The sequence below is a fragment of the Asterias amurensis genome, chromosome 14 (assembly GCF_032118995.1).
Source record: "Asterias amurensis chromosome 14, ASM3211899v1".
NCBI classification, from domain to species: Eukaryota; Metazoa; Echinodermata; class Asteroidea; order Forcipulatida; family Asteriidae; genus Asterias; species Asterias amurensis.
Genome location: NC_092661.1, coordinates 2997771 through 3022046, shown reverse-complemented (window position 1 = coordinate 3022046; position 24276 = coordinate 2997771). Strand labels below are relative to the sequence as shown.

At 38.2% G+C, this 24276-nt stretch overlaps 2 protein-coding genes across 3 annotated transcripts in view; both read right to left on the bottom strand.

Moving 5' to 3' along the window:
- LOC139946765 (bromodomain and WD repeat-containing protein 3-like) overlaps positions 1-24276 on the bottom strand; it is a 221162-nt gene that overhangs the window by 183148 nt on the left and 13738 nt on the right. The window contains exon 8 of one of the 2 annotated variants that reach the window (XM_071944446.1): positions 19800-23494. The exons of the other annotated variant lie outside the window; for it this stretch is intronic. The gene's annotated coding sequence lies outside the window, so the exon portion shown is untranslated. Of the gene's footprint in view, positions 1-19799; positions 23495-24276 lie in introns of those variants that run through there. 2 annotated transcript variants of the gene reach the window in all.
- Positions 11082-13533, bottom strand: LOC139947298 (lactadherin-like). Its single transcript, XM_071945193.1, has 5 exons — positions 13348-13533; positions 12564-12860; positions 12361-12424; positions 11329-11657; positions 11082-11228 (listed from the first exon to the last, which is right to left on the bottom strand). Exons 1-5 carry the CDS (start codon positions 13531-13533, stop codon positions 11082-11084), a joined length of 1023 nt encoding a protein of 340 aa, XP_071801294.1.

Genomic DNA, 24276 nt, shown 5'->3' with positions numbered 1-24276 from the left:
AGGGGCACCCAGGCAATGACCAGTGGCAATGTTGCCTCCATAATGAATCGGGCGTTTCGTAGTAACAGTATCGAGGATGACATTTGTGCAATGACAAACTCTCAGGAAAAGGGAGTTTTAGTCTTGTCATGACCCATAAGTTACTAAGTATGTCATAATCCTAACCTGAGCTAGAAGGCTTTTATCATAAAAGGTTTGCACTCAAGTTTCTTGTTCATTCTTTCAATAGATTAACCCACCCCAGGGGTTAGGGGAGGATCGATCAATATCAACAATTCGCGACGCTTAACAATTAAATTTCAGATACTAATTTTTTCAAAACAAGCTATAAAGCACGAGTTATCGCAAACTAGTGTAAGCAACACTGACAGCTTAAAAACACCTTTACCACAGTTCGGCCATTTTGTCTGGTTCCCGTGTACTGATCAAAAACCACTTGAGCCACTCAAAGTTTAACAAAAAGGAACCAGACTTAATTTTGTTGTCAAGCCTCATTTTGTTTTTTGAGACAATCTTGATGGCACTGTCAGTGATAAAGGATCCTTATCTTATTTAAGTACCCATACTGGAATGGATGCTCGGCCTCATCAGTAAGACATCTCTGTGGCATCAGGTGGTCGTCGTTGTCGTCGTCGCCGGTGGTGATTTCATATTCTTGTTCCAATGAGCTTTTGTCTTGAGATCTATAAGTGTAGACCGATCCGAATATGTTGATTCTCTTCAGGAGTACTCGATCTCTTGATGCCTGTAAATATAAAAAAATATTTAAAAAGGTTACTTTTACATAAAAAATGATTCTTTGACCCTAACCATCCTGGGGTCGATTTCGCCAATGGTTAGAAAGATGAAAAAACAGTGAAAGTTTCAGCAAAATAGGTTAATTGATTCTACTTGCTGAGAAAACAGAAAGAAGCAAACCCTGTCAAAGTAGCCTAGGTGAAGATTTCGACACATCAACAAATTATGTTTGCTTTTTTCCCCAAACATTTAAAACAGTGTTGGCCAAGGGTTTCCATACGGACACAAACCCTTTGTCACTGATTTTTGCTCCTTTGTTTTCACAGGTAAGATATAAAAACCTCTAAAACAAAAGGAACCTATTTGTATAGCAAAATATTTGGCTGAGTTTACGTCATTTTTCAAAGTTTAAATGTCAATTTTCAATTTGAAGTTGCACAATTTTCAATCAAACACAAGTAAAAAAATCGGCCAGGGGTTTCCTTACGGGTGGCGAACCCTTTGTCACTGAATTTTTGCTCTTCTGTTTCAGAGTTTAAATAAAAAAACAAATAGTTGGGGGCTTGTTTTTCAAAACTTATAAATCACCTTATATGAAGTGGCGCATTTTTCAATGAATAGACACAGTCGAAAATTTTGCCTCCTCTTCAGTAAGACATCTCTGTGGCATCAGGTCTTCATCGTTGTCGTCGTTGCAGGTGGTGATTTCATCTCCTTGTTCCAATGAGCTCTTGTCTTGAGTTCTATAAGTGTAGACCGATCCGAAGATGTTGATTCTCTTCAGGAGTACTCAACCTCTTGATGCCTGTAAATAAAAAAAAATATTTAAAAAGGTTACTTTTACATAAAAAATGAACCTTTGACCCTAACCATCCTGGGGTCGATTTCGCCAATGGTTAAAAAGATGAAAAAACAGTGAAAGTTTCAGCAAAATAGGTTAATTGATTCTACTTGCTGAGAAAACAGAAAGAAGCAAACCCTGTCAAAGTAGCCTAGGTGAAGATTTCGACACATCAACAAATTATGTTTGCTTTTTTTCCCCAAACATTTAAAAAAGTGTTGGCCAAGGGTTTCCATACGGACACAAACCCTTTGTCACTGATTTTTGCTCCTTTGTTTTCACAGGTAAGGTATAAAAACCTCTAAAACAAAAGGAACCTATTTGTATAGCAAAATATTTGGCTGAGTTTACGTCATTTTTCAAAGTTTAAATGTCAATTTTCAATTTGAAGTTGCACAATTTACAATCAAACACAAGTAAAAAAATCGGCCAGGGGTTTCCTTACGGGTGGCGAACCCTTTGTCACTGAATTTTTGCTCTTCTGTTTCAGAGTTTAAATAAAAAACCAAATAGTTGGGGGCTTGTTTTTCAAAACTTATAAATCACCTTATATGAAGTGGCGCATTTTTCAATGAATAGACACAGTCGAAAATTTTGCCTCCTCATCAGTAAGACACCTCTGTGGCATCAGGTCGTCATCGTTGTCGTCGTCGCCGGTGGTGATTTCATATTCTTGTTCCAATGAGCTCTTGTCTTGAGATCTATAAGTGTAGACCGATCCGAAGATGTTGATTCTCTTCAGGAGTACTCAATCTCTTGATGCCTGTAAATAAAAAAAAATATTTAAAAAGGTTACTTTTACATAAAAAATGAACCTTTGACCCAAACCATCCTGGGGTCGATTTCGCCAATGGTTAGAAAGATGAAAAAACAGTGAAAGTTTCAGCAAAATAGGTTTATTGATTCTACTGATGAGAAAACAGAAAGAAGCAAACCCTGTCAAAGTAGCCTAGGTGAAGATTTCGACACATCAACAAATTATGTTTGCTTTTTTCCCCAAACATTTAAAAAAGTGTTGGCCAAGGGTTTCCATACGGACACAAACCCTTTGTCACTGATTTTTGCTCCTTTGTTTTCACAGGTAAGGTATAAAAACCTCTAAAACAAAAGGAACCTATTTGTATAGCAAAATATTTGGCTGAGTTTACGTCATTTTTCAAAGTTTAAATGTCAATTTTCAATTTGAAGTTGCACAATTTACAATCAAACACAAGTAAAAAAATCGGCCAGGGGTTTCCTTACGGGTGGCGAACCCTTTGTCACTGAATTTTTGCTCTTCTGTTTCAGAGTTTAAATAAAAAACCAAATAGTTGGGGGCTTGTTTTTCAAAACTTATAAATCACCTTATATGAAGTGGCGCATTTTTCAATGAATAGACACAGTCGAAAATTTTGCCTCCTCATCAGTAAGACACCTCTGTGGCATCAGGTCGTCATCGTTGTCGTCGTCGCCGGTGGTGATTTCATATTCTTGTTCCAATGAGCTCTTGTCTTGAGATCTATAAGTGTAGACCGATCCGAAGATGTTGATTCTCTTCAGGAGTACTCAATCTCTTGATGCCTGTAAATAAAAAATATTTAAAAAGGTTACTTTTACATAAAAAATGAACCTTTGACCCAAACCATCCTGGGGTCGATTTCGCCAATGGTTAGAAAGATGAAAAAACAGTGAAAGTTTCAGCAAAATAGGTTTATTTATTCTACTGATGAGAAAACAGAAAGAAGCAAACCCTGTCAAAGTAGCCTAGGTGAAGATTTCGACACATCAACAAATTATGTTTGCTTTTTTCCCCAAACATTTAAAAAAGTGTTGGCCAAGGGTTTCCATACGGACACAAACCCTTTGTCACTGATTTTTGCTCCTTTGTTTTCACAGGTAAGGTATAAAAACCTCTAAAACAAAAGAAACCTATTTGTATAGCAAAATATTTGGCTGAGTTTACGTCATTTTTCAAAGTTTAAATGTCAATTTTCAATTTGAAGTTGCACAATTTTCAATCAAACACAAGTAAAAAAATCGGCCAGGGGTTTCCTTATGGGTGGCGAACTCTTTGTCACTGAATTTTTGCTCTTCTGTTTCAGAGTTTAAATAAAAAACCAAATAATTGGGGGCTTGTTTTTCAAAACTTAAAAATCACCTTATATGAAGTGGCGCATTTTTCAATGAATAGACACAGTCGAAAATTTTGCCTCCTCATCAGTAAGACATCTCTGTGGCATCAGGTCGTCATCATTGTATTCGTCGTTGCAGGTAGTGATTTCATCTCCTTGTTCCAATGAGCTCTTGTCTTGAGATCTATAAGTGTAGACCGATCCGAAGATGTTGATTCTCTTCAGGAGTACTCAATCTCTTGATGCCTGTAAATATAAAAAAATATATAAAAAGGTTACTTTTACATAAAAAATGAACCTTTGACCCTAACCATCCTGGGGTCGATTTCGCCAATGGTTAGAAAGATGAAAAAACAGTGAAAGTTTCAGCAAAATAGGTTAATTGGTTCTACTTGCTGAGAAAACAGAAAGAAGCAAACCCTGTCACAGTAGCGATGAATCCAGCCGAGGTAAAGATTTTTATACATCAACAAATTATGTTTGCTTTTTTTCCCAAACATTAAAAAAAGTATTGGCCAAGGGTTTCCATACGGACACGAACCCTTTGTCACTGATTTTTGTTCCTGTTTTCACAGGTAAAATATAAAACCTCTAAAACAAAAGGAACCTATTTGTATATCAAAATATTGGCGGGATTTACGTTATTTTTCAAAGTTTTAATGTCAATTTTCAATTTGAAGTGGCACAATTTCTAATCAAACACAAGTAAAAAATCGGCCAGGGGTTTCCTTACGGGTGGCGAACCCTTTGTCACTGAATTTTTGCTCTTCTGTTTTCAAAGTTTAAATAGAAAACCAAATAGTTGGGGGCTTGTTTTTCAAAACTAATAAATCACCTTATATGAAGTGGCGCTTTTTTTCAATGGACAAACACAGTCAAACAATCGGCCTCCTCATCAGTAAGACATCTCTGTGTCATCAGGTCATCATCGTTGTCGACGTCGCCGGTGGTGAATTCATCTCCTTGTTCCAGAGAGCTTTTGTCTTGAGATCTCTAATTGAGAGAGATCCGAAGATGTTGATTCTCTTCAGGATTACTCAATCTCTTGATGCCTGTTAATATAAAAAAGTAAATAAAAAAAATTACTTTTACATAAAAAATGAACCTTTGACCGTAACCATCCTGGGGTCGATTTCACAAATGGTTACAAAGATGAAAAAACAGTGAAAGTTTCAGCAAAATAGGTTAATTGGTTCTATTTGCTCAGAAAACAGAAAGAAGCAAAACCCTGTCACAGTAGCGATGAATCCATCCAAGGTAAAGATTTTGATACATCAACCAACTTGTTTGCTGTTTTGCCCAAACATTTAAAAATAATTGGCCAGGGATTTTCTTACAGACTGTCACTGATTTTTGCTCTCTGTTTTCACAGGTAAAATATAAAACCTCTGAAATAAAACGAACCTATTTGTATATCAAAATATTTGGAAGGGTTTCCTGTTTTTTTTTCAAAATTTACCAAATGTCAACTTTCAATTTGAAGTGGTGCAATTTTCAATCAAACACAGTTAAAAGATCGGCCAGGGGTTTCCTTACGGGTGGCAAACCCTTTGTCACTGAATTTTTGCTCTTCTGTTTTCAGAGTCAAAATGTAGAACCAAATATTTGGGGGCTTTTTTTCATGAACTATAATATTTAATATGAAGTGGCAAATTTTTCAATTAATAAACAGCAGTTAAAAAAATTGGCCAGAGGTTTGACAAACCCATATCACTGAAGATTGCTATTCTAAGGCTTAAATACAAAACCTCTGATATAATACTGTTTCTAAGCAAATATTTGGGGGGGGGGGTAGTTTTCCGAAATTACCATATTATAAAATAAATGACATTTTTCAATTAAACAGTTAAAAAAAAATGGCCAGCGGTTTCCCTACAGGTGGCGAACCCGTATCACTGAATGTTGCTCTTCTTAAGAGTTAAATATAGAACCTCTGAAATAAAACAAATATTTCTAACCAAATATGATGGGAGGGGAGAGGGTTATTTTCAAAAATAAATTATTTAAAAATCGCCTTTCAGAAATGAAGTGGTTCTAAACACAGTTAAAAAATTGGCCAGAAGTTTCCCTACGGGTGGCGAACCCATATCAATGAATTTTGCTCTTCTTAAGAGTTAAATATAAAACCTCAGAAATGAAACAAAACTATTTCTAACCAAATATTTGGGGAAGGGTGGAGGGTAAATTTCAAGTTACCAAATAAAAAATAAAAATTGCCTTTTAAAATGAAGTGGCACAGTTTTCAATTAAACAGTTATAAAATTGGCCAGCGGTTTCCCTACGGGTGGCGAACCCATATCACTGAATGATGCTTTTCTTAAGAGTTAAATATAAACTCTCTGAAATAAGACAAATAATTCTAACCAAATATTTGGGGAGGGGGTAATTTTCAAAAATTACCAAATTTAAAAAAAAATTGCCTCTAAAAATTTAGTACTAAAACACAGTTTAAAAATTGGCCAGAGGTTTCCCTACGGGTGGCGAACCCATATTTATCACTGAATGTTGCTCTTTTTAAGAGTTTAATATAAAACCTCCGAAATAAAACAAAACTTCTTCTAACCAAATATGTGGGGAGGGGAGGGTAAAAATGAAGTGATACTAAACAGTTAAAAAATTGACCAGGGGTTTCCTTACGGGTGGCAAACCCATATCACTGAATGTTGTTCTTCTCAAGAGTTAAATATAAACCCTCTGAAATAAGACAAATAATTCTAACCAAATATTTGGGGAGGGGAGAGGGTAATTTTCAAAAATTACCAAATCATAAAAAAAATCGCCTTTAAAAATGTAGTACTAAAACACAGTTAAAAAAATTGGCCAGAAGTTTCCCCACGGGTGGCGAACCCATATTTATCACTGAATGTTGCTCTTCTTAAGAGTTTAATATATAACCTCTGAAATAAAACAAAACTATTTCTAACCAAATATTTGGGGGGGGGAGGGTCATTTTCAAAAACTACCAAATTATAAAACAAATCGCCTTTTAAAATGAAGTGGTACATTTTTCAACTAAACACAGTTAAAACAATGGCCAGAGGTTTCCCTACGGTTGGCATAGAACCTTTATCACTGAATTTTGCTGTTTTCAAAGGTATATAAAACCTCTGAAATAAAATTAAAAAGTACCAACAAAGAACTTTGGGGTTGCTTTTTTTTTCAAAATTTACAGAATGATAAACCACCTTTTATTCAAAACGAAATTGTGCCTTTTTCTTTCAAACCATTTCATAATTGACCAGAGGTCCCCCTACAGGTGGCAAACCCTTTACACTGATTCGTTTTTGTGTCTTCCTTGAAGAAAAACAAAATGGTGAACCTAAATATTTTGGGCGTTATATTCTTCAAAAGAAACCATTTTGCAATAAATCACCTAATGAGTTTCATCTATTGTGCATCTTTTTTTTCATAAGCCAATTTTAAAAATTCAGAGTTATATAAATGTTGAAACCTCTGAAAGCACAAAAAAAAGAGTGTTTTGATGGATCTAGCAGGGGCAACTAAACAACAATAATGTACAAACATTTCTGTATGTAAACATCAAGATATAAACCTAAACAATTTGGACAATTCCTAAGACATTTTAGATAAAACTCCAGTGTTTCACTCACCAGTGGTCCTAGGTCTTTCTGGCAACGACGACCTCCTGACAACCTTCAACATTCTTGTGAGAGTTGAGACGCAGGTATGAATGATAGACCACACCATGTAATGCAGCTGTAATGAGAATGAAGACAATAAGTGACTTTTCACAGAAATGCCAAGTCCAGAGGCCAGCTGTGCCTGAGAATTTCCAAAGCTCACCACCAACCCCCCACCCCCCTCCCCCGAAAAAGAATTGCCAGTTTTAGAAGGCCTTTCGTATAATCGCGGCCCAACTTTTTTTGTTTTTTTTTAATGAACTAAAACAAAATTCCGAAATTTAATTGTCGACAAACAAGTGTCCCAAAATGCACCAAAAACCTCTTCAGAATAATTAAATGTCACATGAGGTACACAGTAGATGTTGATGGTTAATGTGGAGGTACGATTGTGTCAGATTATTTCCCCCGAAAAATAAAAAAATAAAATTGACTAAAAATGATGTCTAAAATCCCTTGCTCACTTCTTCTGCCTGTTGTGTCTTCGCTAGTGGAGCGCATTTAACGAATTTGCTAAATGAATCGGGAAAAAACTTCTGCGCCAAAGCATTTTGCGCTCTGCCGAATCTTAGCTGAACCTGCTGAAAGAGCAAAAGCGTGTGCAATCTGCAAATTTGTACGGCAGCTCAAGGTTGATGATTCTGATAAACTGCGTGCAGTTTGAAGGTTGTGCAAACATTTTAGATTGCGTTTTTGTACACACGAGCGCGATTTGGCAATGCATTGTTATTAATTTTTATTTTTTTCCCGGTCTGGCCGAAATGCGTGATAAAATGGTTGCTATGCGTGTGAGCACGAGACAGAGCCCAAATGCGTGAGTCTCACGCCTAATGCGTGAGACTTGGTAGGTCTGTTTTCATTCATTCAAAAAATGCTGTCTGTGCTATTAATTATTGGTAGTGATGTAAAATATGCGGTCATCGCTGAGTGATACAAAGAAAAAAACTCACTGATAATATTAATAAAAAACAACTTTACACAATTGTGACATTTTGTTGAAAATCTGTGAACTGAAAGGAATGTAATTTTTATATCCTAAAAAAATAAAAAATAAAAATCAATATTTGTTGTCAACTACAAGAGTCAAAGTCAGAGTCAAAGTCATTGAGCTGAGTTTGCATTAATGTGTATTATATTCAAAGTCTGGGTGTTGTTGCGATCATGCATCAGCCTCCTCCCCCACCGCCTCCTTGGCCACGTCCCGACTCCGCCTACCCCTTTTACAAATAACGCACAAGTCAAGGGGGGCTATCAGTTTTATCACACACAACTTTACAAGCTCCGGTTTCCACAATAAATATATATATTCCAAACTTACTTTTTGCATTTACTTCGTGAGCACATGTCTTGCACTTCATAGCTACCGTTTTTTTTTTTCAGGAAACGGTAAAATGGAGCCAAATTGCGGGCAAAATTCTCTCGAAGAAGCAAGTCACTCCCCTCCGTCCATGTTTTTGAGAAATTCTGCTGCCGCATGCGTTTCTGAATGGGACACACGTGATTTATCAAGCTCGACTCCATCTATACGTTCAGCCTTGAATTTGGTTTAGGGTATCTGACTAAGTATTTAAGTAGGAATCGCGCCCTCTGTCGGCGGATTGTAGCGTCTCCCGCGTAAAGTTAATGAGCTTCGCTCGTCCCCAGCGCCTTGCTTTAACCAAAGGCGCTGGGATGGGCAAAGGTATCATGCACTGTCATTGGTGTAATAGTGCACAGTCCCATCATGCATCACACTCACACTGCACCATATTTCTATGCAGTGTACGCATGACGTACTTCCTGAACAAGAATCTGTGCAAGCGATTAGCCCATCCCAGCGGTCCTGGATAGACTGGTGGCCGCTGGGGCCGAGCGAAGCATTAGATGCACTTGCTGGATGATTTTGATTAATTCTGGTTAAAAATACCACTCTATGAAAATTAAAAGCGCAACAGGATAAAAAATGAAATTAAACAAACAATATCCCCAAAATACGAACCACACCACGAGAAATCCCTTCCAAATACTACTAATAGTCATTATTATAGAACCGTTACAAAAGTTGTCACTCAGGTGCAAAAAAACCAAAGAAATAAGTAGATGGATTCACCAATGCGTAGGCATCAACACGCCACTAAGTATTATTAAAACTTAATATAATATAATGGGCTTATTAAAAATGCAAGCATGGCGGCCAGAAAGCCGAATTGCGGATGCATATACTGAGTTTAAATTGTTTGCAAGTAAAACAAAATCAGTAAACTATTGCACTGGATTTGTTTTAAAAGACCACCAAACACAAAACAAAAACAAAAACACCAATATTGAGACTTTTAAACCTTCAAAACAAAACTGTGCCAGCCAGTGATTATGTATAATTTTTTTTGCTGACAGCCATTGCTCAGCATACAACTGCTATTATAATGGTCATAGAAGACCCATTGTTTTCCATGCCCCGATGTCCACAATGATGTTCAACGGACAAGTTGAATGTGTCGACGATTCACGCCCTCTGTTGGCCGAAGTAAAGTCAATCATGCAATGCTTTAAGAGGTGTAAGAGGGATAAAAGCTGCTTGTCTTTCGACTACGTCATGACTTCTGGTAAGTGCAGGCTCTACGATGTAAAGGCTGGAGACTTGAAGGCAGATGATCAGCCAGGCTGCGTAGTCCGTGGCTAGACCAGTATTGAGTTATTCTTATTCTCAAATTTATTTTGACCAATTAGACAAGAAGTCACTTAATTAGTTTACAATGTTTTAAAAAAGCCAGTAATATTAATAATGATAACACTAAGTTCCTACGTTTCTGTGTTTAATATTCTCTTCAGACCTGTCATTTTGAATCGTCAGCAATTTCTGTTTTTAAACGTAGGGCTGTAAAAAGAGCCAACCTTTCTAGACTTTAGCTGCCCTTTTTGGAAAAGATGTTAATATTAATCAACAATGTATCAATTTATGTTGGGATGAAGGATGGGCCAACAACCCACATGGGCAAGGTATGTAAAGGATCATACTATTATAGGATTTGAGGCATTGCATGGTGGGGTATCAATATATATTTGGTTTGCGGTAACACCATGTGTGCATATCTACTTGCCAGGTAGAGTTGTCTCTTGACGATGACTAGAGCAAGCTAGTCGAAACGTTGAGACCAATTCCGAACTGACTCCGCGGCAGTACAGTTATTACGATCCTTAAAGCTAAAGTAGTAGTCCAGTCAAATTTCTATACCATCCGCCCTGGTAATAGTTATAAAGCAGGACAGTTCTTTTCAGAACTGAGAAGTCTCCCGAACCTCCGATTTTCTACTCCACGGCAGTAGAATAAAGCAAGACAGTTCCCTAAGAACAAACTATACCTGGCAAGTAGATATGCACCCATGGTGTTACCGCAAACCAAATATATATTGATCATACTATTGTGTGTCGTATGGAAAAGACATTTTGGTCGATTTCACAGAGATATTCCTGACTTAGGGCTATAACTTAGGCATAGTCCTCAGTTAACAAAAAACAATTGATATCATTCTTATCTTATCGTACATAAAATCAATCTGTCATTAAGGCCACATAAATTTTCTTTTAAATAAAATTATAGCCGAGGTAACTTTGCGAAAGTGGGTAACAAAAGGTGATATTTAAATTGCTAAGCAAAGACGGTGACGTCACAAGATCACAAAAATGGTTATTATTGTATTGTAAGATTTGTTTTATATTATTTCGCTTTACAAAGGTAACGTTGGGCTTTTACTGCATGTAATTGAAACAACTTTATTTACAGCCACTGGCAAGCAGTTCAAAACGCAGCACGATGGCACCATACCACTCAACGGGTACGATGCGAATCTTGACCGCCAAGACGGGCTTGAAGAAGCGCCTCTCCACGATGCTGTTTCTATCGGTGTTGCCATTGAATATCTAAAAAGTGGATAAATAACGTAAATAAATTGTTATTTTCGTAATGAGAGATTTTTATATTTCAAAAAATTGTAAACCAAGGGAAGCTATATCAGCATACCTGAGTTTGGCCAAGTTGGTCTTTCACGTCAAAAAGACATGCCGGTGAGGGCGGTTCGAACTGCACTTTGTACTTTGTCACCCACTGGGCGTTTCCACCGTTACGCCCCTGTGTGAGTACCCCAGTGACGTAGGTCGGGTTGCCTAAATTCACCTGTATCCACTGGTTGGTATTAAAAACGCTGGGTTGCCATGCTCCTATGGTATTATCATCAGGCGGTAGCTTGTTGAGACGGCCACCAGCCGCTGTTGACTTTCGACGTCCGTTGTAGTTACTTGATGCAGAGAGGCTCTCATCGTGGATCGAACCATCTTCAAGACCGAGTTTCTCTGCATTGGGAACATAAATATACATTAAATATTGTGACAAAATGCCTACAATACTATTATATTAATACTAATACTAAAGATACGAATCGATTTTTATATAGCGCTTTATCACAGTCCGAAGGGCGTCTCAAAGCACTTCACATCATTAACCCCTTGTCACTGTCACTGAGCCTTATTTGATTTATTACCACCTCAGCTCACTGGGGAATCTACAGCCAGTGCTGCGAGTTACCTAGTCTTGGTGCAAGACGTTTCTCGTTTCCCTTTCACGCACACCGCGGCCAATTCACCGACAGCGCCCGCACCGACTCACCTGACTTAGTCCACTCACCGCCCCGGAGGTGAGTGGACTAAGTCAGGTGAGTCGGTGTGGTTGGTGAATTGGCCGCGGTGTGCGTGAAAGGGAAAAGAGAAACGTCTTGCACCAAGACTACTAGTTACCGCGCTCTAGTATAAGCTAATCTCATTCACATAAACCATCTCTGCCCTTACAGGTACCCATATTTCTACCCTTGGGTGGAGAGAAGCAATCATTATTGTAAAGTGTCTTGATCAAGGACACACAGGTTAACCAACAAAATTTGAGCCAGATGCTCTGACCCGCTGGACCACGACACCCGCAATAATACAGAAAATAATCAACAGAATACAAACTTCTTTAATGCAGTAGAAAATATTATGCCTCCTGTAACAATTTACTCACCAAAACTGGCATTCGAAGAAGTGCATTTCCCATTGTCTGACACATGACTGTTCTGTAGAGCAAGCTGGATATCAAACACAATTGTAATTTGTATTATTTCAAAAATACCTCTACAGTCTTTGTCAAAATTTGGAGAAAAAAGAATTATGTATAATATAAAAAACACGATAAATAAGTACAAGTGTAATGAAATTATCAAATACCTGACAAGTCCTTGGTTCTGCAGTTGCGTCGTAATACGAAACATACTGCATTCCTTGAAAGTTGTCGCAGGTTTGCTCTCCGATGGCGTTGTTCATCTGACAGAGTTGATTGATGTGATGGTAGTTGAAAGAGAAACATCCATGATGGCTTAGACACCGAACTGAACATCTGACGGCAGAGATACCTGAGATATTCATGAAGGACCGGCCTAGTAGGGCGTGGTGCTCTACCGGCTGGTACCAGACCCCTCGGTAAAGACCACTCACACTATAAGACGCTGAAACCTCAAGAAACATCTCAAGCAAGAAAAACATCCAACTACTGCGAACGGCCATTTTTATACTCCGGCTTTTTCATACAGTTTCACCGTTAACTGATAAACTAATAAATCCAGTTATTCTCACGTAATAACCTCGAGAAAGTGTACTCGATTAAAAATTAACGCAAATCCGTTGCCATAGTTAATAATCGTTACCTGTTTCTCTCGTCACCTTTAAATAATTAAGGCCAGGGCCCACTTTTTTTTTATTATTTATTTATTTTATATATTATAATTTGTTGTCATGCAAGTCGCCAGACACGCTTTGTAGACTACAATCAGCTGTTATTCCAGAGACTGTCGTCACCGTCTTCTGGGGCTGAAACAGAGTTACCTCTTTAAAGTCCATAAAACGGAAGTGACCTGGGTATCATCCATCAGAAGTCTCGAGTGTTGAGCAGAAAGCACAAAATACGAATAATTAGTGCAAATGAAATAAGCAAATGCCTGTAGTGATAACTTACTGGTTTGGCAGTTGCGTCTTTATACGAATGATGCAGCATTCCTTGAAGGTTGTCACAGACGTGCTCAGCATTGGCGTTGTTCACCTGACAGACTTGATTGATGTGATCGTAGTTGAAAGAGAAACATCCATGATAACTGAGACACCGAACTGAACATCTGACGGCAGAGATGCCCGAGATATTCATGAAGGACTTGCCTTGTAGGGCAAGAGGAAAATCAAACCACTCAATACGGCCATTGTCTCACTCTGGTTTATCGTCGTAGAGTTTCACAGTTTACCGATAATTATCACGTTAAAAAAATCGATTATTCAAACGCGGCGACCTCCAGCTTTAAAACATTTATGCGAGTCCGTGGCCTTGATGAATTACTTATTTATTATGAGCAGGATACCATTAAAATGTTCGTGTGGCGTTTTGTAGGTTGACTGGTAACAATTTTTGCGATGAGCTCCTTATGACAATTGATGTTTTGACAGTATAAGTTTCTGATTTTGACCCATTGTATTACCGTATATTTAGAGGAACACGTTGCCTTGGATCGGACGAGTTGGTCTATAAAAAGCGTTTGAAACCGTTTGTTATGAATATACATATGGTTAGAAAGATGTTTTGAAGGTAGAATATAATGATCCACACAATTAATAGGCCTCGAAATTGCGTGGTTTTCCTTTTACTTTGCGAACTAACACGTTCAGCCATTTATGGGACTAATACAATTATTAATAAATTGACTCCCATAAATGGCCGACCGTGTTTGTCGACGAGGTAAAAGGAAAACCACGCAGTTTCGAGTGATACTTGTGTGGATCATTTTATTCTACTTTTAAAATACCTTTCTAATCATATGGATTTAATAACAAATGAATACAAGAGCTTTCCAAAGACCAACTCGACCGATTCAAGGCAACGTGTTCCTTTAAAGGCAGTGGACACTATGGGTAATTACATATCTCTCAAAATGTTGCGATATGAAATTGCTCCTTGTTTGAGATGTTATGCACTAAAACACCAACACTAAAGGCCTGTCCCTATAAATTATAGAAATGGGTTATGAATAAATAGTTTCTGTACGCTGTAACTTGAATGAACGTCCATTAGGCACTCGCCAGTATGAGTGGTTTTGGTAAAGTGCAATGTATTATACAAATGTTAGAAGTAGCTCTTTTTCCTGGAAAATTTTTGCGCATTTCTCAGTCAAAAACGGTTTCTCAAAACAATAAGACTCTTTTTAGGTCAAACAGTGACAAGAAGGATATCAATTCTTACATTTTTAAATTGAGTTTTAAAGTAATCTATCCTGTGATGTACTGGCTTATCTGGTTCGTCAAATACTCCACACAGTTATCATTGCTACAAATTGATGACAAGTTATTGCATACTCTAGCAATGACCACCGGGGCACAATTGATATAGAGTGTTTTAAAGGAAGATTACAGAATTTGTTTTTGCTAACAACACAGTTGCTGGCGGTGTAAGCACTTTATGTATTCCATCATATACATATACTGACAAACCTGTAGAAGTTTGATATCGATCGGACATCTGGGTCACGAGACAATAGTGAAAACCGATTACAAATTTTGCATTGCATCGATGCCAAAACAAAAATGAATAAAACGCTCACTGAGCGAGTAACTAGACTGAGCGAAACTAGATATTTCTCATCAAATATGACATTTCAGACAGAAATATTTCAAGGGGTGTTTTCTACTATCATCATCATTAGACTGTGTAAGTTTTAATGTAAATCTATGATCATCACGATTTTTGTTTCTTACCAATTATGTAACCTTCCTTTAAGCAGACAACTTTGCTGCACCTTTAGTAATAGTCAAATACCAGTCTTCTCACTTGGTGTATCTCAACATATGCATAAAATAATAATCCTGTAAAAATTTGAACTCTTAGTCGTCGAAGTTGCGAGAGAATATTGGAAGAAAAAACACTCTTGTCGCACATGTTGTGTGCTTTCAGATGCTTGAATTCGAGACCTCAGGTGAGGTCTCGAATTCAATTCAAATATTTTAATGAAGACTGCTTCTTTCTCTAAAACAACTTTACTTCAGAGGGAGCCGTTTCTCACAATGTGTTATGCTATCAACAACTCTCTAGTGCTTGTTACTAAGTAAGTTTTTATGCTCACAATTATTTTGAGTAATTACCACTAGTGTACAGTGCCTTCAAGCAGACAACTTTGATATCTGATATATACAAATGCAATTTATTAAAAAAAAAAAAAAGCAGTTATATAAAATGTTAGCTATAGTGCTCATCTTGAGTGTTTTTTATGAGAAAATTAATGAAATTTAATTTCTAAAATGAGTTTCCTGAGTAGATATTTAACTGTGTTAGTTCCTCCTCATCTTGAGTATTTTTTTGGGAGTAAATTAATGAAATAATACAATTTAATTTCTACAATGAGTTTTCTGAGTAAAAATTTAACTGTGTTAGTTCCTCCTAATGTTCGACTCTGACTTCCTTTTTATAACTGAAAAGAACACGCCCATCTTAAAGGCCAATGAGCAACAATAATAAACAACATAAGTAGACTTGTGGTCAAGTCGTTACATGCCTGTCGAGGTGATAGCGAGACGGCTATGTCGCAACTATCTTGCGAGACGGCTGATAGCTCTGCGCGAGACGGCTGCGCTCACGACTAAGCTCTCATTTAATAAAGAGCAGTATAGTTTTAAGGGCAGCAGTCTCGCGAGATAATGCGAGAGAGCCGTTTCGATATCACCGCGACAGACATTTAACGACTTGTCCTCAAGTCTCTATATTCTTTAATTATAGAGGCTTACTGTCAGAAATCTTTATAGAGTTTACTACATGGAAAGGGAGCTCAGGGGTTGATAGCGTTGGATCTTGTACACGCAAATGAAGAATTAGGAGACAAAGCATGTGTTGAGTTGTCAAAGACTAGTCTTTACAAAGCATGTTTTGAGTAGGCCCCTATGTCTATTCATTGTCATCGAAGGCAACAAACAACATCAGTAAAACAGTCGACTTTAAATTACAATAAGTAAACTTGATGTTGTTTTAGATAGAGACTGAAAAAGAACATGTGATAATTTCTTTTCTACCATCTCTTTCTCTGATTTCATTTCACTTTATCATCATTTTAAAGGCGTGTAGCCACAACCCCCCCCCCCCCCATCTTATACAAAGTCTAATTGTTGTTTCCAATGTCAGCATAAAGCGTCTCCTCCTCCGTGTTGATGATTCTTGCCGATCCTCGCGATAGATTCAAGTCAGCGTAGATCAGACCTTCCACATTTCTCTGTCTTGGGTCATCCTTGACAAGACCGTCCTCACCACGGTCTGCCGTCTGCTCTAGCCCGGCCTGGGCTTGGTGGGTCAATGTGCTGGCTCGGCGTTTGGAGAGATGGTACGGAATGACGCATCCTGGTACCGGCAAATCCCTCAAAGCGACGGTTGGTTTCTGACTCTCAGACGGACTTTCATGTTTGGAATTTATACTACTCACGGTCTGAGCGGTGTCTGTTCCACGATTCAGCTTTGATCCATTCTTCCCACCTTTTGAGTCTTTCTGAGATACATCCTCAGTGGAAATGGCGCCAAATGTTTTACTTTTGGCGCCACTTTTATCCACCACAGCATACATGGACTCAAGATGAATCTTTTTATATTTACGTTTCTCCCCATCCTTGACCGATTCACCAGTTTCAGTGGACAGAGGTTTGTCTACATTGTCCTGATCATGTTTTGTGTCAGCCTGCTGGTGTAAGTCCGGTGTCACTACTACAGCAACTGTTTCTCCCGGGGACTCAACTGACCTCTCGACTGCAGAGCTAGTGTGCTCATTTTCTTGAACACACCTCGGAGTGTCTCCGTGCAGTTGGGTTTCTGATATCCCGTCTGCATCACTTTCTCCTCCATCATCTTGAGGTGTAGATGCAGAACGTGTGTTGTGTGTCGCTTTGGATTGCCTTTTGAAGACGATACAGTAGATAAGAAATGAGATGATCAGCATCAAGAAGACAGCAGCGATAAGTCCCCCTACTATGATGAATGTAGTATTATCAACCGAGGATGAGTCTTGGAGTTTAAGATCAGGATTCGTGGTAGAAGGATGGATGGATGGGGACTGATGTGCTCCCTCTACGGTCACACTGGGTATGTTTCTCTCTGTTGGTGTTGTTGAGTGTGAATGCACCATGTTGCGGGAAGTTGTGCTGCCAGAGTTCGGCTGAGACTCTTCAGTTTCAGGTATTTGAGTAGTGGAAGGCTCATCGGTGTCGGAGGGAAACTCAGTAGGGTTGACGGTGAGAGACTCTTCAGTCTCAGGTACTTGAGTAGCGGAAGGCTCATCAGTGTCGGGGTGAAACTCAGTTGGGTTGACGTTGAGAGACTCTTCAGTCCCAGGTTCTTGAGTAGTGGATGCTATCTGTTTCTTCTGAGGATGAATGAGTATCAGATAAGTATTACTTCTTTTCACAGATGTAGTTCCACTGAATGCTTTACAATACACGTTGGTGTGGTTAACACTTATCTTGAGAAATGTTAAGATGTACCCGTCGTTATCCAAACGATACAATGATTGATCTTGAATTCTTCTGACCTCGGTTCCATTCACAAACCATTTCACGTTGAGGGTCGGTAGAGCTCCACGCTGTGACTGAACGTTGCAGTGAAATATAGTATTATCTCCCGTTGTTATTGGACGACTAGGCGGCTGGACAATGATGTCGATTAGTGGTGGTATGATGAGGGTTGCAGGGAGAGAATTGTGTGAGCTTTGACTTTCATGTGAGTAAATGCGACATCGATATCGCCTCATATCACTTGACCGGACTCCTTTAATCGCCAAAGACCATTCAGGGCCAGGAGACACTGAATATCTGTCTTGATAATTAGGATACACATAATCACACGTAGAAAGGGCTATATATCTGTTATTTGTTTCACGCTCCCAATGAATCGTACACACATTATCTCGGCAGTTTGTAAAGTCAGTGGTACATGTCAGCGTGGCATTCTCTCCTATCTCGGCTACGGTATCCTCCGGATGGCCCGTGATGACACACGCTCTGCATCCATAAGACAATACAAGAACAACCAAAACAATTATTGGATACATCTTTGCACGCTGGAGGAAAACAGTGCACAGTGAAGAAATCTAGATTTAAATGCCGGACAGAAGTTTGAATAAAAGTAACATTGTTCTGCCTCATATGTCAACAAGGTCCGCTCATCATAAAATCCAAACTGTTCTGATGGGAACAATTTCATACAGTTTTGTGTAAGCACAACAACTCGCTAAGCACGGAAATATATTGCTTAACTGAAACAGGTTACCAGCCACAACTACATTAAGTTTACATTGTTGGGACTGGTGCCCCACTCAGTTTTTGTTTAGCAAAGAGCTCTGTAAGCTTTATAAACACGGACCCTCGTTGTAAAGATTGTTATCCCATAATGGGACGCTGCATTTAATAATATTTATGTCTGATTAATATTTCCGACTTCCTCTTAGATCAAAATAACATGGTCCAGTTTTGCAAAAGTGATTATATTCAATGGATGTTCTTTTCTCTTTACTAACGAAAAACGTACATGAAGTTCAGGTAGACCATGGTCATTGCACAACATACATGTAACATGCATTAGTGTTTGAACACAATCGCTAACGATTGGTAGACTGTTCCTAAAAATAATTATATTTAAGTCTAAACTTTCGGGTAAAATCTATCAAAACTCGGCAATCAATCTTTTGCAGTCTTGTGGCATGTTACAAAAAATGTCCTTTTATGTTTTTAACCCAATGGTGTCTTGCCTCGCCTGCCACCTCTGGGGACCCCGGTTCGAATCCCACCGGGGCACTTTATGGATTGGGTTTTCAGTCCCTACTTGACTTCGTGGGCTTTCCACGGAATAATTCTCTCGGGTTTTCCTCCCACATCTAAACACTGACTTTTCTTCATTGTCTTCTCACCTTGTCTAGATGCTGAAAAGGCTTTGACAATTATTAGCATAGATGTAGATGTGTTTGGTGGTTGGTCTATTAAAACCCTTGAAGGGGCGTGGCTACCCTTTTTTTTTTTTTTTTATGCAAGTCGCACAAAACAAGGCTAAAAGCCACTCTAGGTAAAGGGCTACAAGGAAGAAAACGTAGACATGCAGAAACACAGTGGAGCTGAAGGTAGGAATTGACATTCCTCTTAAAAGATGGAAGATCATAGGATGAAGGGAAACATGCACCAGACAAGGAGTTCCAAAGAGATGCAGTACGAGGGAAAAAGCTACTGGAGTACCTCTTTGTTCTACATCTCGGCCCACCACAGCTGACGCTCATTTAACAGCTTTCCATTGCTCGTTGCCAAGTAAGTTTTTATGCTAACAATTATTTTGAGTAATTACCTATAGGCAAGTGTATTTTTTATTAGTAAACAACAAGACACAAACACAACAAGTTATCAATTACCGATCTCAACTTTATTTCAAAAGTATCATATTATTCTCCTCAACTCTTCAGAAGTGGGCAAGGTCTTACAGTTCCTGTCAGCATAATACTAAACATTGATTTCTCTAAAGGGTTTAAGAACAAATAATTTCAATAAATTAAATTGATTGTGATTTAGAGTTTTGATAAATAGCACAACAGTACAAAAACAGATAAATAACAATTTTGCATTGAGGATTTGTGATCGAGTCTGTGTTTTTTAATTTCCATGAATGGTTCGAATTCAAATCAGGATTAAAAAGCAATACATTCAAACAACAAAAACCCATATTATTTCACTTGAAGTGCAGACCAATTACTTTTTAAATCCTAGGCAGGACCAATTACTTAAGTGGAGAAAACGGTATTTTTAGTTTTGAATAAGGAAGTGATATTTGTATATTTTAGCTGAACTAACAAAACTGAGGATTTGCGGAAGAATTCTATGTGGCCTTTGTCAGGAGACAAATAATGCACTTTGGAAAATGTTCAAGAGATCATTTGATATACTAAATTATCTATCTTGTTTAAAAGGAAAGCTATAATAGTTTGTTCACACATCTTTGTCTACGATCAGAACTCTATCAATTTAGTTTCCTTCCTCCATGTTTGTTAAAAGCACTGGACACATTCGGTAATTGTCAAAGACCAGTATTCTCACTTCGTGTATCTCAACATGCATAAAATAACAAACCTGTGAACATTTTGACTCAGTTGGTTGTCAAAGTTGCAAGAGAATAATGGAAGAAACAAACACCCTTGTCGCACAAGTTGCGTGCTTTTAGATGCCTTGAATTTGAGACCTCAGATGAGGTCTCGAATTCAATTCAAATATTTTAGTGAGATATTACTTCTTTCTCAAATACGTTACTTCAGAGGGAGCAGTTTCTCAATGTTTTATACTGTCAACAACTCTCTATTGCTCGACACCAAGTAAGTTTTTATGCCAACAATTATGTTGAGTAATTACCAATAGTGTCAAGTGCTTTCTCCTTGCTTTAAACAAAAGGAAACAATAGATGTTATTGTTGTTTGTAAGAGCAGTGTCATATATTGATTATTGTCAGAGTTATGCTGATTTTTTTGGCAACTTTGTATCAAGAAAGATAACAAAACATTTTGTGAAAGTTCCTGGATCAATGACTTGCTTTGAGGAAACGAATGCCTAAAGGCACAGGACACATTTGGTAATCAAACTATATTTTAGCAAAACAACTCATTTTGTAATGAGCAATGGAGAGCTGTTGATAGTATACAACCTTGTGAGAAACGACTCCATCTGAAGTAAAGTAGTTTTTGAGAAAGAGGTAATTTCTCACTAAAAGATTTTGAATCTGACAAAGACTTCTGACAGAGCCTGAAGTCTTTCCCAGACATCTGAAAGCAACAATTTCATTTGTGCAACGAGTCTGTTCAACAACTGTGTTCTTATTAATTTCTTGCTACTTCGATGACCAATTGAGACAAAATTTTCATAATTATTTTATTGTATGCATATGTTGGGACACACCAAGTGAGAATACTGGTCTTTAAAGCCATTATATACACTTTCGGCACAGAAAAAAAATAAAAGTTCACAGATTTACAAATAAGTGTCAGGGTTTACAGAAGGTAATGGTGAAAGACTTCTCTTGAAATATTATTCCATGAAATGCTTTACTTTTCGAAAAAAACAGTAAAACAATATCAATTCTCGATAGCGAGAATTACGGATTTATTTTAAACATGTGTCATGATACAGCGAAACGTGGGGAAACAAGGGTGGGTTTTCCCCGTTATTTTCTCCCGACTCCATACGATTGAGCCTAAATTTTCGCAGGTTTGTTATTTTATATATAAGTTGTGATACACGAAATGTGGGCCTTTGGACAATACTGTTTACCAAATGTGTCCAGTGCCTTTAATTTCCTATTAAAGTTGTTTATTTTAGCTGAATTACGAAAGTGAGAGTTGGCATAACATTATCTTTGCCCTTTATCCAACAAAAAGAATTATTCCTTGTTATTGTTATTGTTAAACAAGATATGTAACTCTGATTGAGGAACTAGATTCATCTGATGGCGAGATAAGCACAAATTGTGTCTGGTTTTAATAATTTTGTTATCTGCCCCCAAATACATACAAATGTTCTCCAACTGTCTCAATAAAAGAGGGCTCTTAGGTTGAATTGAGTTTGAGTCACATTGTGGACTACTTATTTCTCCCTTTGGAGAAGGCTTTCCTTCTTTGAAGAAAGTTTGAAGGCTCTCTTTCCTTTGGGATTTATTCAGGTTTTATTCCGTGATTTCATCTAATAATCAAAAGTAAGATCAAACCCACTGACATTTCCAGCAACTTCAACGTCCAACAATTCCTAACTATCAAAATGAAATGGAAAACTGCTTCATAGAAAAATCACAGACTCCAGAAGAATTTTATGAAAAAAACACAAACAACTTTTATGGAATGAAACTTAGAAAATAAAAATAAAAATAATGTCAGCACCAAAAGGGAACCAACGGTAAATGTGGAGTGAAACCTGGCATTGAATTGTGTGGAAAAGTACTCAAGTAGAAACGTTATCTCAGTATCTGATAAATGGTTTGCATTTGCCAAATCAGTGCAAAACACTTCATCACCAAAATTAGCCTTTTTAAGGACGCATATTCGAAATTGACCCAACCTGCCTAAATATGACCTACAATCCCGACCAAAATGTTGCTCTACCTCCGCGGTCACGTTGGGACAGAAACCCAATCCATGTAGTGCCCCCGATGGGATTCGAACCCCTCGTTCTAGAGGTGGAAGGTGAGGAAAGATACCACTAAGCCAACCCGACCACCTGAATGCTCGATCCCAACGCAGTCCTTGCCCCAACATGAGACATCAATATCATTTGCAGGCCTAGTACTTCACGGAGTCACCAAAGGTGATGGCCTCCATGCCCCCTGGTCATTGCCTTGGTGCCCTTGAAATGCTCCAGTAGAAATTAACAATTTCCTCATAGGGTGCCCCTTTACCAAGGAGAAAATGCCTTGGCGCCCTTCAACTGCTGCAGTAGAAATTTACAATTTCCTCAAAGGGCGCCCTTTACCAAGGAGAAAATGCCTTGGTGCCCTTGCCCTTTCAAGGCACAGCATACAGGCCTGTATTTGGGTGAGGGCGAGAAGGAGTGCGATGTGATGCGGAGGGTTACAACTATTATCAAATCGTTCTTATTTGGTCAAGATTGCAGATCTACTCTCCCATAATGCTTAATCTCGCTCGTTGAGTCAACCGTCACACTCTCCCTCAACTCGACACTGTCGTCGGGACATGTTTTTTCTGTTTTTAACAATGCACTCTGGTCCAGTGTCTTTACCTCTCTTATACTGACCTGAGTTTTTACTCTTGGACGGAATGTTCTTGGCACTTACTCTGGTAATGGTTGGACTTTCTTTGGCATTTAACTGTCTTGAAGTACTAGGTCTGGCGACGCTGGCTGAGTTCTCTCTGGATGGCCCCGCCCTAGATGACCCTGCCCTGGATGACCCCACCCTGGATGACCCTGCCCTGGATGGCCCCACCCTGGATGGCCCCGCCCGAGGAGGGCTCTCTGTCTCCTCGTCTTCTTCGCTGTGAGATGAGGAGGCTTCGCTGTTAGAGGACGAGGCTTCGGTAGATGGGCGACGTGATTTCCTGCGCGATTTCAAGCTTTTATTTCTGTAATTTTCAAAAGGAACTCGTTAAAAACTGGATATTTGGTCCTCGGGAAAAAAAGTAGTAATATTTATTATAGAGTACAAGGGCTAACATTCATGCATACATGGTGTTGGATTTAATTGAACTTTTCAGGCTATCTAATGATTACAACTTTCCCAAGGGCAAAACAAAATTTGAAATCAGACTACGATAGGAAAAATGTCATGCCTGTCGCTATTTGACCTCCACTCAAACTTAAAAATAAATTCTCGTTAGAATTATTCACTAACATTTGGAAATATTAATTCAGGTAAGATATTCATAACTTAAAATAAAATAATGAAAATTGTAGAAACATTTCAACCCAGCAATGCGCTAGATCAGTGTTAACATAACTTTCTTGGCAAGTATATCAAAACTAGTTTTATTTAAATATTGGAATGAGCAAAGAAGAATTGATGAGAGCGGGACTTTGAACGTGCTGGCACTCTACCAAGCAAGCTATCTAGGCCTAATGGTTGCGGCCTACATACATAGGGAGACCGCCAACACAGCTAAATCTTTCTTCAACATGTTCAACCCAAAATACAAAATTTACGCAGTTAGGTTTTAACTAGTTTTTGTTTAAGTGCTATTTGCGTTTTTACTATCACCAAAAGCAGTGAAGTACTACGGTCAGTGAGGGATCAAAAGTGATAAACATAAATATGCAAGTATTTACACACAAAAGGTAATAAAGCTAATCATAAAATCAATAATTGCAAAAACAAGGAAACAAAAGCAAAAGTTAATAGATGCCTCCT